The 14024-nt window shown below is 46.2% G+C and overlaps 1 protein-coding gene across 3 annotated transcripts in view; it reads right to left on the bottom strand.

The window, feature by feature from the left end:
• Positions 1 to 905: 905 nt before the first annotated feature.
• Positions 906 to 14024, bottom strand: part of CEP95 (centrosomal protein 95) — a 51860-nt gene continuing 38741 nt past the window's right edge. For 2 of the 3 annotated variants that reach the window (XM_088444194.1, XM_088444196.1), the window contains exons 13-21: positions 6941 to 7125; positions 6444 to 6536; positions 3641 to 3764; positions 3386 to 3555; positions 3056 to 3130; positions 2172 to 2324; positions 1772 to 1918; positions 1611 to 1682; positions 906 to 1525 (exon numbers count right to left, since the gene is read on the bottom strand). In XM_088444194.1, the coding sequence (XP_088300320.1) occupies positions 1349 to 1525; positions 1611 to 1682; positions 1772 to 1918; positions 2172 to 2324; positions 3056 to 3130; positions 3386 to 3555; positions 3641 to 3764; positions 6444 to 6536; positions 6941 to 7125 (1196 nt within the window). In that variant the 3' untranslated portion in view covers positions 906 to 1348. The remainder of the gene's footprint in view (positions 1526 to 1610; positions 1683 to 1771; positions 1919 to 2171; positions 2325 to 3055; positions 3131 to 3385; positions 3556 to 3640; positions 3765 to 6443; positions 6537 to 6940; positions 7126 to 14024) is intronic. The other variant, XM_088444197.1, reaches the window with a different exon arrangement.

The raw sequence follows: 14024 nt of genomic DNA, 5'->3' as shown, positions 1-14024 counted from the left end.
CGGTCAGCCTGTCCTCAAAGCTTGTGGGAAGCTATAAATAAAAATTAAATGAAAATAAAAGCAAAATACTAAGTTGGGCTGAGCTCAGCCCCAAGTGACCGGCTCTCTCGGGCACAAATCTAAAACTGGGGCTTCTGGGGGATAGAGGGGGAGGAGTCATTCACACTTATAAATTTAAAGTGCCAGCTCCACTCATCCACCCGTCTACACCCCAGTGTCTTGCACTCCAGTGTCCCCTGGTGGATGAAGGAGAAATAAGCTTGGGCTGCATAAAGCAGCCCCACTGTTAAAAATGGTGATCCAGCTCCTGCTGGACACCAACGAAACTGCGTTGCCCTCAGGCTGTGGGTGGTGTATAGGGAGGAAGGACCGGAGAATCCTGGGACTGAAAAGCTTTGCTGTTGGTTTCCGGTCCTCCAGGTCCCACCTATACCCCAATGTCTCCCCTGTTGAGCCCTATGGACCCTGAAGAAGAAAAATATGTTTCTTCGAAGTAAGGAACATAGTCTGTACCGAATCTAAAAGTAGAAAAGGAGGTTGCTGTAAGGCTGTCAAGCACCAGGTTGAGATACCAATGAGCTATTGGGACAATACATAGAGCCTGCACATGGAAAAAAGGTCTGAAAACCCTTTCAGCTATGACAAAAGCATAGTTGTTGCTAATCCACAATAAAACAAGGGTACACACGTTGTGAGCTTGAACACCATTGATGTCACTGATGGGGATAGGTTAATAGACTGAATTAGTATGGCCCACAAAGTGCTTACCTAAGGTGTCAAGGAGACAGATTCACAGTAATAATTAAGATTCACAAGGAACCATGAATTCTCCTTGTAACACTTCCTGGTTTTGCGTAGGTTTGAAAGAAGTAAAGAGAAGGAAACTCAATGGAAATACAAACACTTCTTTTTTACTTTTGATTCCAAAAAAAAAAAATAGTTTTAAATAAGTTAAAACCCTAATAAATAATGTGAATTAATAAGCATAGATCCTGGTATTCCAAACATAATTTGCATTAGAAGGATTTAAAAGGAAAAATGTAAGGCACTTCTGAATTTGGCCACATAATGATTTGATCAGAGTATATCCCGCTAAACAAATTTTTATCAGCCATGGCCACTGTGATTACCAGCAGAGTAAAAACAAAGGAACATGAAACAAGGCTATATTACACACACATAAACTTGTACAGTAATAATGAATTGTGTGGCACAGCAGCAGTTAAACTCTGTATAGTGTTTCAGGCCTCTGTCAGTGCAAAGGTTAGCATCTCCGGTTTTCTAGAATAATCACATTTAAGAGCAGAGGCCATTGTTTGTCTCTATCCATCGCCCTCATAGGGCCATATTACAGGCAGTGGCTCTTGCTGTACTGGAAAGATGCCATCTGGAGCCGCTTCTTCAGTCTCTCTGCCTCAAGCTCACGGAAGTAAGCATCGTCATCTGTTTTTATAATCATCTCCTGCAATTCCTGGATCTCCTTCTCCATTTTTGCTCGTAGTTCTCGCTTCATTTTGTGAAGTGTCTGAAAAAAGGAAACCGTATGAAACGCAGGTCAAAGATCTGTCTGAAACTATGTGCTGCTGGGGATAATGGTGATGGACACTCACTTTTGACTGCGCCTGCTCCTGTGCTTGAATTTCTTGCCTCTCTTGGGTCACCGCTTCCGCCAACATAGAGAACTAAGCAGGCAGGGAGGAGAGTGAACAGAGGTTAGAAATAATATCAGCAGTTGGCTACAGACTGGTCTGTAGATTGGACTCAAACTTACCTGATCTTTGTAATAATTCTCCATGGACTCGAGTTCATCTTTGTGCCTCTTCCTCTGCTCCTCCCGCTGCTCCTTAGTATATGAGCGCAGTTCTCGCAGTCTCTGCTTCTGTAGAGCTATGCCTTCCTCAAACAGCTTCTTAAAGATCTGGAATGGGAGATCAAAGTGCTCAATCTTAGATATAGACCTTAAGAAGTATTTTCCAGAATTATCCATAGACCTTTAACTAGGGTTAACAAATGTTATGAAGTTTGAGAGGGACGGAGAGTAGGGCATTTAAGGGCGACGAGTTTGTAAAAGAGTAAGTCCTGATTAATCCCCTAAACATTACACGTACACACACCTATTTAACAAATGCTGATGCCCTTAGGGGGAGACAGTGTTGTAGTGCAGCACCTACCCGCTCCTCTCTGGTTCTTGCTCTCATGAGTTTGGCACGAAGCTGCACGTGGTAATCCTCATAGTATCTCTTTGCTCGTGCCACCTGCTGCCGATTCTCTCTCATTTTACCATGAGCAGACTTCTGCAGGCGGATGCGCTCTTTGAAGTCTTTCTGTGACAGCAAGGAAAGTGTAGCCTTAGATTAGGTAGAGTAAAATAAACATTTGTGGTGTAAATCCCTTTCACACTAAAACGTCTACAAGTTAGGAAGTAAACATTCAAGTCTGAAGCTTACGCAAGTGATGCACGGGACCTGGGCCATTGGGATTCAGATCTTTCAGATGTACAGCCTTAGGCTGGGTACACATTAGGCGATATATTGGACGATAAGTCATTCTAATTAGCCTGAAAACTACATATTTCACATCGCATAGTGTGTACGCTCAATTGTGCGTTCACATCGCATTTTCTCATCTAATCATTCATTGCATCTTCTCATCTGCTGTGCTGCACGTCAGATGGGAAGATGCAGTGACCGATGTGGTGCACATCGTGCAGTGTGTATGCTCAACGGGAAAACCACAAGATATATTGGTCCAACCTGAACTGCCAGTGATCTACACGATGATTGCATAGAGGGTACAGGAGAAGAGATTAATTGGATACAATGTTCCAGCATGATATATCGTGCGGTCGTTTGGAAGATTGCACAGTGCGTACACTCTATATCATGCATTCTTGGATGAAGGAGAAATTGCAATGACCATCGTGATTTTTGTACGTTGTTCTGATGCGCATCTACACTAATAGATCTATAGCTATATACACTGACATTTATAGATAAGTCCAATAGAACAGACATCTCTGTCTAATGCTGGAACAGTCATGAAAACTTGTACTCACCAACCGCTGGTTATGCCCTTGCTCACGCCGGATGATATCTACAAGGAGGTCATGTTTCTTGTGAGCTTCTTCTACCTAAGGATAAAAAAAAAGACATAGATACATACATATCATAGGGAGACTGAAAGTTATATAAATAACGAACATTGTAGGCAAAGGTTCTCCAAGGTATGTAAAACGTCAATAAGGGGAACTATGGATAGCAGCAGCTTTTTCTAATTAGAGCCATTAAACGATCTAGGAGTCCAACATGTGCCATCAAGGATACAGGAGTCATTAATTGGCTCACCTACATTAGGGATCAGCGAATGATGTATAGTGACCTTTTACCTCTTTTTGCAGTTTACGCTCACTCTGCTCATCCTCCTGACTAGCCCTGGCAAGCTGCTCCACCTGCGCAAGCTGCCCCTTCCACATTGTGGTTAGTGTGTGTGGCGAGATCTGCAGGTGTGGGAACTCTTCCAGTAAGAGAGGCAATAAGTCATTTTCCTTGACCTTCACTGCAAGACAATAAGACAAGCTCTTTATTTACTGTTCTGTAACCTGCACATGGATGTCAGTCATCTTCGGCAACTTACGACCTACTCCGTTCTGACGGCTTACTGCAGTTCGGGGTCCACTGCTTTGGTTTGGGGGTCTGCACAGAATACACCTTCTCGTAAGATTTTTTCTGAGGCTTTTTAAAAATATTTTCTTTAAACTCTTGTTCCTTTAAGAAACAGAAAAATAACAAAAAAATAAACAGGCATTGAAGCCAATCTGAGACAAACATGTATTTCAAAGTAAATTAAAGATATAAGAGGTCAGATTTTGTTTTGTCCAAACAGCATTCCTCATACAGGTTTCTGACCAAGCATGAAATAGAAGACACCTCTATACACATAGCAGCAGCACCAGGTCAGGCTGTCAGTGGTACTGCACATATGTATAATTACTTAATTTTTTCATGCTTAAGAGCAAAGATGTCGTTCTGGTTTAACTTTGTAAATGTATACAATTTCCACCTGCACTTGGCAGTAACCCGACAGTATATTTGTGCCTGAAGGAAGTATAGGATTAGTTACATAGTAAGGTGGGAAGACAATAACTTTTTATAATATAGTACATGTGCCTGATTGAGAGGAAAGTAAAACTAGACCATATAAGGCAATCACATTATTTCCCTGGTTCAATCAACTTTATTATATTGACACAAATCATTCTAAGAAGCAACAGATGTGTCCTAATACATCTAAAGTAAATACGCCAAGCAGTCTGACCTGAGTGAGCTGCCAGGTCCCGTGTAACTCTACTAGCGTTGGGAGTCTTGGTTTGCCGAAAATGCATCCAAGTCGCAATACGATGTGACTAGGAGGCGCCAGCAGACTGCGCGGACTAATTGGATATGCAACACTTGAATATCTGTGTGCAACTGAGTTTCTGAAACTGTATACGAAGTGCTACAGTCGCACACAGTTATAAAAGTGTCGCCTGGGCCGCCATCAGGGGGGAAGTTGGGGGGGGGGGGGCTGCCGGCACTTCAGGGCTGCTGCCGGCACTTCAGATATATGGCGCAGCGCTGGCCGCGCGGAATCACAACTCACGGACCAGCAGAAAATCAGGAGAGGCCGCTCCCGACTGGCTGCCGGTCCGCAAGCTGGCATTGGTTTGTGGCCGGCACCATATATCTGAAGTGCCGGTGGCAGCGCTGTTTGTTTCTCCCTGGTTGCCGGTACATATCTGCAGGAGGAGAGACAGCCAGGCACTCAGTGAATTCCAGCTCAAGCTATATGACGAGCCAGATGGTGACGAGGGGTAACACGGCACACATATACTGAGGGGGTGAGGTACAGGCCACACTGAAGGGGAGAGAAGCCTGTAATGTGATAAGGGGGCCTGCCTATTTTCTCTGTACCGGGCCCCGCAATTTCTGGTGGCAGCCCTGAGTGTCACATATCTAAATACCAACAGTCTGCTAGTGCATCCTACTCATATTGCGACTTTATTTGCTGAAAATGCATCTAAAAAACCCGGAAAAAAAGGCGCCTGTCGCTAGCAGAGTCTCACGGACATAGTGGCATAGATCGACCAGGAGCACTTGGTACCGTGCTGAAAGTTGATGGAGGAAACCACCAGGATAGGGTCTCAGGCAGAACAAAATGTTCCACAACCTCAGCAGTGTTCCTATTAGGGGGTGGAGCAGAGAATGGTCTGGCCAGTGGCTCGTGGACATATGGGATCATCCAGATGTCGACATAACGGCATCTTGTTTGAATCAAATACATACTATAATTATATATATAAAATATATATATATATATATATATATATATATTTTATGATAAGCTGTAAATTAATAATTAAATCTCCAAATTAGCAGTGACTGCAATACCAGCGTATGGAAAAAGAATATTCTTTTATATGCAGCCAGTAAGGGTAATACAGTAATAACATTGTACTCTGCAAAAAGCAAACAATCCTGCTATCACATCCTGCTATCACATTGCAGCATCTGTGCAATAGGAGTGAATTTCATTCCAGGGCCCTTTTTATTGTTTTTATGAGTGTATTGTTGATTTATATAATGTAATTTATGTGAATGAAATAGCTTCTGCCAAAAAAAATATTTTTATTTGAGATGTTCTAGTTGTATTGCTTTGGGTGTGGCCCAAGTGACCAGCATTGCTATACAGACTGATAGTGACATTGGTGGGTGAAGGCGCTGCTGCTGTGTGCCCTGTGCACAGACTGCTTTATAGCCTATCCTATTCAAGGGAAGGTGGGCCCAAAGCACCTCTCCCCCCCACCACTTACCGGCCGCAGCGCATGGTGCCACACCTATCTCTTGCATTGATAATATCAACAAAGTTCGTTTTTGTTATTGCTCAGCTTTAAGTTGAGGGATCGAGACAAAACAAAGAGCAGATTATTTCTAGTAGTTACCACCAAACAAATGGTGCAATTTTCATGAAAATCAGTTCAGTAGTTTTTGCTCAACTTGAAAACAGACAGACATTCTTATATTAGTATAGATTCATTTGTGAGTTGGAACAGTGCTGCAATCTAATTCCTTAAAGGGATAAGCGCTCTTTTTCTAACCTATTTATGTGTAATTGTCTATTCTGCAAAATACACAAAACAAACATGCAGGCGCTTTGCAAATAAGTAATGAGCTTAGTGATGCAGGATAAAGGTAACTATCTGGTCAGCACCTGCTCTTGTCTCAGTCACTTTGTAATGATCTCCATTTGATGTGCAGCGCTGTAGCCAAGGTGACCGAGTGCAATAGTAAGAAGCAGCTTCATTCCTGTGGCACTGTATAGTTATTACAGTTAATGTATGAATAAAAAGACACCTAGATGTAAAATAGGACTATAAACATTGTCACAGTTGCATTACATTTACTAACATTGTCATTTAACTTTTCCTTTAGCTTTAATAATTTTCTCCTCTCTGTTTCACCAAAGGCTTTCAATTCCTCCTCATAGGCGTTAGCCACCATCTGCAGGGAAAGAGAAACAAGCAAATCTGGGACTCACAATTTCAGATTCTTTTAAACACAAAGTAGAGGCACAAACCTATACTAGAGTTAAATAATAGATCTGAAATCTCTGTAAACTTGTAGTGTATTAGATAATACATCCTCTGCAGATATACAGCAAGAGTTGTCACAGCAAGTCTAGATAAGTTATGCTTTGCCATTTGAGCTCTTTGCCCCCATGTAAGTACCGTATTAGAGGCAGCATTGTGGTGTAGGGAAGAAACACGGAATTAGAACAGTTTCTTTCATGTGCAAAATGTGTTAGTTACCCTTGTAGCCCCACAATAGCAGTTTTATAACAGGGATTAGTAACACAACTTTAGGAGACAATAAGGACTGTTTTGGAGTGTGGACCCAGATCCTACCTGAGACTTTAACCGTTGCAGTTCCACTTCTTTCTGAACATTTCTCCTAATTTTCCCCATATCTCCTCTGGTGTCCTTGCAAAGCGCATCCTCAAACTGCGCACTCAGCGAGTGGTGTGGGGGTGGCAGCGGGGAGGATGATAGGGAACGTGGCCTGGTAAGGCTCTTCTTTGGGTGCTGTGCATCTGATGAAGGAAGACAAAAGTAATCCATTGGGATTATGTTCCCATGTCCAATCAGAATTCCATTAGCTCAGAGGCTCCCTACCTCCGCCATTGCAGTCCACATTGAGCACAGGTGACTTAATTAGCACCTCAGTCAATTTGATTTAACCAGCTGGGCTCAAGGATGTATATTCCTAAAACCTGGACTGTAATGGCGGTGTTTAGACCCTTTGCATTAGCTTCTATGTGTCAGTGATGCCCTCCTCCTCTAGACTGTAAGCGCTCATCAGCAAGGGCCGTCTCTACCCTTGTCTCATGTCTACACCACCTTCATCAAACTCTATGGTATGTGTTCTGTTTTTATATGTAACTTTTATTTCAAGTGATTTGTTACTATGGAGACTTTTTGGAGCACAATACAATTCTACAAGGATGAGGATTGTGGCTGCCCCAACAGGTTGCAAATGGCCAGTGCAGCAGCACAAAAGTTAATGTATGGCACTATGCACCTAATGTTAATATGTAATCTATAATAAATGCATGGAGTAAGTCTTGTGGGCAAGAAATGTAAAGATCATATTTCCCATACCAGACTTACTAACGCCCTAACAGTGTATTGACAAGGGGGAGAGAAGACAACACCCTGCCATGGAAAACAATGTTGCAAGATGTTAAATAATACAGTCTGAATCGTTTCATTTGCTGGTCAATCCACAGATACAATAATGAGAAAAACAGGGTGGCAGAGTAAGCCCATTATATCACAATGAGAATGACAATCTATTGGTAAAACAAGAGATATGGTAAGAACTTACCTTTGTTATCTCTGTTTCTACGAAGTCCATAGGGTCCACAGGGTTGACCTTGGGGTATAGGTTGGGAACCAAATCCGGGCACCACGCAGTTAAAGCTTTTAGCTCCCAGGATGCACTTGGGTCCACTCTCCCTATAACCCCACCCCCAAGCCAGAGGCACCTCAGTTTGTAAGTAGCCAAAGGCCGGAGGAGGAGAGAAAAAGAGAGAGAAAACTGGAACACTCGATAACCATACTCACAGAAATGGGAGACGGAAAACCGGTGACCAGCCACACAGCCCATTCGAAGCCAGGTGCGTCAGGGCGGGCGCCCTGTGGACCCTATGGACTTCGCAGAAACAGAGATAACAAAGGTAAGTTCTTACCATATCTCTTGTTTTCTACTTCAGGGTCCATAGGGGGTCCACAGGGTTGACCTTGGGGATGTCCCAAAGCAGTTCAACCAAGGGAGGGGACGCTCCTGTGCTGAGAGGAGAATCCGCTGCCAAAAAGGAAGCATCCGGAGAGGCAAAGGAAACCAATGCCTAGAACCTTAAAAAGGTGTGGACAGAAGACCACGTGGCCATCTAGCAAGGCAAAACAGCCAAGGCGCCACAGCGAGCCACCCACGAGGGTTACATGGCCCGAGAAAAAACAAGCATCAACAACAGAAAGGCCTACCCATGGGTAAGCCCCTGAAGAAGACATACGAGGCCGTCCAGCCAACATTTGGCCATAGGCCGGCCATCCTTTCCTGTTAAAACCAGAAATTTCAGACCACCAATAAGGAGTCCGATTTCCGTCAGGAACCTGAACGGATCACATAAATCCACAGAGGCCGGACCACAGTCAATGAGGCCACACCAGCCGAGAGGACTGGGGACTGAATGGCCTCACCATAAGTTCCAGAATAATATGGAACCTAAAAATCACTAAGAAGAAACACAGGGTGAGAGCAACTCACACCCTGACAAGATGCCCTCCAGAAGAGGGAGCCACATGAGAACGCTCCCAATTCCGACACTCACCTGGGTGATATAAACTCCCTGAGAGAAAGAGAGAAAACCAAAGCAATAGACCATGTAATGGCTATCACAACCAGCGGTTCCATTAACTTTCCCCGGAGTTAACGAAGAACCACTACTAACTCCCAAGGAGTCCCTAGGGAGGACAAATGGAGGCATAATCCAGAAAACACTCCAAAGGATGAACTGGATATCAGAGCGGAGCAATTCCATATCTTAATCATACTGACAGTGTAGAGATCCGCACTGTCAGGAAGGCCAGGCCGAGGGTGAAACCCAAGCCAGCCGGAAGGAATGCCAGAATATCTGGAAATCCTGGACCCCAGAGGATCATATCGACAGGTATAATACCATAAGAATTATGGCTGCCACAGTTTGCGGTAGGTCCCAGCAAAAGCTGATCCATGTGCTCTAATCATTCCAACGATGACAAAGCCAGGGAAGCCGTAAGACCACTGTAGGGACATAGTCAAAGACAAACTACCCAGGTCCAAGGCAAACCCCAGGACCCTGAGACAACAGGTCTGGGCAGTGAAGCATCAGGAATGGAGTAACGATGGAGAGACTCCGAAAAACCAAGTACCCCTGACATCTGGGGCAATCAGGAGCCACCAGCAGGAAAGCATCTCCGTCTCGATTGAAACACTTCCCTCGAGGAAGAATGGAGACCGGAGAACACAGGTACGCAAATTGGAAGAACCACTTCACCGACAAAGAGTCACTGAAGGTTGCTTCAGAATCCCCAGAGTTGGACTGTAACACCATAGTGTGATAGAGTCAGAAGGCCAGGAGGGTCACCTCAGGAGGACCCCCCCCCCCCCTGCTCACCAGGAGATGAAACCTCTCTTGGGGAAGAGACTAGTCCCCTGGATGCATGTCGTGATGGCTGAGGACTCCCGCTTCCCAATGGAGAGCACCTGAAATGAACACTGTCGAGATGGTCGGGAGGAGACCCTCAGACAATGTCCGAATGTATGACATACCCGACATTGCCACCCAACGAACAGTATTGCTAAAAAGGAAGCCACTGTTCTGACCCTGTCGGACTGAACTTTTTCAGGTTCACCGGGAAACAAGGGCTATGCCAGAGTGAAGGCCCAAGACAGGTTAAAGTTCCAACAAGTTAATTGACAGGGTGGAATCGACAGACATCCAACTGCACTGAAATGGATGCGAACCAGACACTGTCCTTAGCAAAGAATACCCTGGACGAGATGGCCATAGTCACCCGAAAAGGGACCGACTTGCCTCCGGGGAGAGCATCATCGTTTGAACAGTGATCAGACAGAAAAAACTTGTTCCATCTGGAGATAAGCCAATTATGGAAAGGCCTGGAATGGAACGAAGCCCATTCCACCCTTCCAAAGGCAGACACTGAATAGTGGACCATGCATCCCAGAGTGTAAAGACATATGTCGACTGCGCAGACATCCATGTACTCCTAATGGAAGAGTGGAGATGCCGTCTTACGCCAGAAGAATTCTCAGATTCTGAGAATCCAGCAGGGCTCCTAGGTGAAGAATACCCAGAAAGGGATGCAGGGAGGACTTTTTTCCCATTGATTAAACGTCTGCACCCTGAAGAAGCCACAGTCAACCTGACCCGGCTGTAAAGTACCCCGGTGATCCTGCTAAGAGCAGGAGGCCATCCAGGTACAGGAGCATTGGGATATACTGAACAGAAGAACTGTCAGAAAATCCAAAACGCTGGTAAACCCCTGTGGGGCTGAGAGCAGTCCCAACAGGCAGAGCCCGAAAAATCGTAAGTGCTGTGATACAGCAAACCACAGTCCATGCTGAGGTAAGGTCTCTGTAAGTACCCGTAGGCACACGTCCTGTATATCCAGTGATACCATAAAGTCCCCAGGTTCCAAACATAGTATGATGGAGCATAGGGATTGCCTCCTGAGCCCAGGTAGCTTTAGGAACTGGTTCAGGGAATTGAGACAGAGAATAGGCCAAAGAGGACCATTCAGCCACCGCACCAGAAAGAAAGCAGAACAACCAGTCCCTCGCTGAGAAAGTGGGGATGGCCTAATTAGCTCCGCTTACCGCAACAACTGTATAGCTTTCTGGATTTGTAAGGCCCTGTTCCGAATAAGGGCCTGAGTACCATCACATGGAAATAGGCCGCCTGAGCAAAGAGAGTGCGTACCCTCCTACCCACGTAGCCGCGGCAACTAGACACTAGTACCGGGCAAACTGAGAAAATCGCCATCTCCCAGTGGTAGGCCTGTCTCGTCAGGCTGACGATATATCCGTAGGTTCAGAAGCAGGATCGGCTGGCAGTCCAGGCCTGCTCGGAACTGGATATGTCGGCCCTTGTAAAGGCCGACAGTCTATGAAGAAACAGACCTTTAGGCTGACCCAGAGGACAAAAAGACTTAATAGTCTGAGGCCCTATAGTGAGCATAGCTGAAGGCGGGAAATTTGTACTGCCACTGTCAAGGTCAGGACCCAACAAGATATACCCTATAGATGGTATCTGCACCTCTGCATTCCCAGAGCGCAGCCATAGGGTATTACGGAGGATACCGTCGCAGCCGGAACTCTGAAAGTTAGAAGCTGGTATCCAATATAGGCATGTCCACCTATGACAACTGCATATATTACGTGAGCGACCAAATACATTTGAACCCCAGACATGTTGGAGGGGAAAAAACATTACAAATGCATCAGCTCAGTATGCAATAGTATTAACCAACCATGCTATAGCCATGGTAGGATGGGTAACAACCCCTGAAAGCGAGTATACTGATTTCAGGCAGAGTTACCCCCTACGGATCAGAAGAATCCGACCACGCAGGAATGGGAGGCGTAGTAACGTCTGTAATCATACGAGTAACATGCCCATCCACCCCAGGAGGGGCTCATGATGACCCTCAGGGAATTTAGGACAGGAGACCAAACACTGTTGTAATACCTCATATCTGGCAACAGCCAGAGTCCCGCCATGCGATCCACCCGCTAGTCAGCAACAGGGAACCAGAAGGCACGTAATACTGAGGGTGTATGATACAGGTGCAGGTCAACATTCACTCTAACCAGAATGGACCTGCTACCAGCCCTAAAACAGGGATAATAATACTTGAGATAGGCTTCCCCCCGTGTAAGAGGGAAAGAGCCCAAAACAGTATCCAGTTCACGGTAGAGCCAAGTGGGAAGTAACCACAGGGCGTCAACCACGCCAATTTGCATTTCATAGAAAAACGACATCCACCCAGGGTGGCTGTTGTGGTAATCCCTGCAAGTGGCATGACAGACTATTGTGGCACCAGGGGGAATTCATATACTCGAAAAACCCCTGTAGGGAGCGGTAGTCTGTGTCACAGGGGAAGAGTGCAAGAAACTGCGAGATACCCTGAGATGAAAAAGGGCATTATGGTGAAGTAACCCCAAGTGAGGTACAACAATGGTGCCCGCCCGGCGATCCGCAATTAAGAGGATCCCGAGAAAACAAACCGCCCAAGGGGGTCGTGAAAGGGGCCGGCACCCGATGACGCCACATACAGAACCCTTTAAGAGTTAAATCCTCCGCACTAACACCTGCAGCACATGGCTTGCAGGATAGTAAAAATGGGTGCAGTATAACGCTCTCTCCTGGTCAGACATATCTGACCAAGCCTTGTGATCAAGCAGCGCTATACTGGTCCTGACTGATACTAAAAATTAGCTGCAGGGACCCATTTTCAGCGTATGCAACACACAGTTCCACTCAAAATATGGCAACGTGCAGCACGCAACAGTATGTGACAAACCTCACAAATATTAACAAGTATATAAATGTGAGTCTCAGAACCACCCCAAGTACAGCTGTATTAGGGCAGATAAGGAAAGGGATAGATATACATTGACAGGTGAGAGAATAAAGTACAGTCAGCACTAGCATAAGTCACATACAATGCAGATATACACATATATACATAAACATGTCATATAATATAGTGCACTATTACACTGCATTCAACTGCCCAGATTCAGTGTCTGGGAAGGCTACAGCGCTGTGTACACTGACCTGATGGTGAGGTACGCAGGGGGACTGGGCTCACTGCCATCTCCGGAGATCTCTGCTGCACCACAGAGAAAATGGCCGCTGGAGACCTCAGAAGAAGTGTGGCCCGCGGAGGAAGCAGCTCAGCGACGCCAGACTATGGATACTGAAAGGCGCGCTGAGCTGAGGGGAGGAGCCGCTGTAACAGGGAAGGCTGTCTCCCCTGGCCGGCCATTAACCCCCGGGACGCCGGCTCCCTGCACCGAACACTAAGTCCCTGGTGGTCTAGTGGACACACGGGGTATGGGGGGCCCGCCGCCACTGCCGGTGCCTCCGGTCTGTCCCCAGAGACCGGAGGCACAGGACTGCATTTCAAATGCGCGGATCACCACAAGCGGTGACCCACGCCTTACCTGCTCCCCGTGGATCCGGCAGCAGTCCTGGGCGCCCACAGAGTCCGGCTAGTACAGACTCTGGGGTCCCGCTGAGATCCCCAGATCTGTACTGGCGTCTCAGCGCCAGCGGGGTGACGGAGCGGCAGCTTAGACGTCCTATGGACAGTCTGACGCTGCCGCTCTGAAGAATCCAAAGTAAAATAAAAAACTCTGTCCTTTAGAAAAAAATAAAGCTTAGGGGCTGCTAATCAACTCCCCACTGCACTAAACGGTGACCCGATTCCGGCCGGGCACCAACTTAAACTGAGGTGCCTCTGGCTTGGGGGTGGGGTTATAGGGAGAGTGGACCCAAGTGCATCCTGGGAGCTAAAAGCTTTAACTGCGTGGTGCCCGGATTTGGTTCCCAACCTATACCCCAAGGTCAACCCTGTGGACCCCTATGGACCCTGAAGTAGAAAACAAGAGATATGGTAAGAACTAACCTTTGTTATCTCTGTTTCTACGAAGTCCATAGGGTCCACAGGGTTGACCTTGGGGGTATAGGTTGGGAACCAAATCCGGGCACCACGCAGTTAAAGCTTTTAGCTCCCAGGATGCACTTGGGTCCACTCTCCCTATAACCCCACCCCCAGCCAGAGGCACCTCAGTTTGTAAGTAGCCAAAGGCCGGAGGAGGAGAGAAAAAGAGAGAAAACTGGAACACTCAATAACCATACTC

The sequence above is a fragment of the Taudactylus pleione genome, unplaced genomic scaffold (assembly GCF_031769625.1).
Source record: "Taudactylus pleione unplaced genomic scaffold, aTauple2 ptg000351l, whole genome shotgun sequence".
Classification (NCBI taxonomy): domain Eukaryota; kingdom Metazoa; phylum Chordata; class Amphibia; order Anura; family Myobatrachidae; genus Taudactylus; species Taudactylus pleione.
This window is presented reverse-complemented; position numbering and strand designations above follow the sequence as displayed.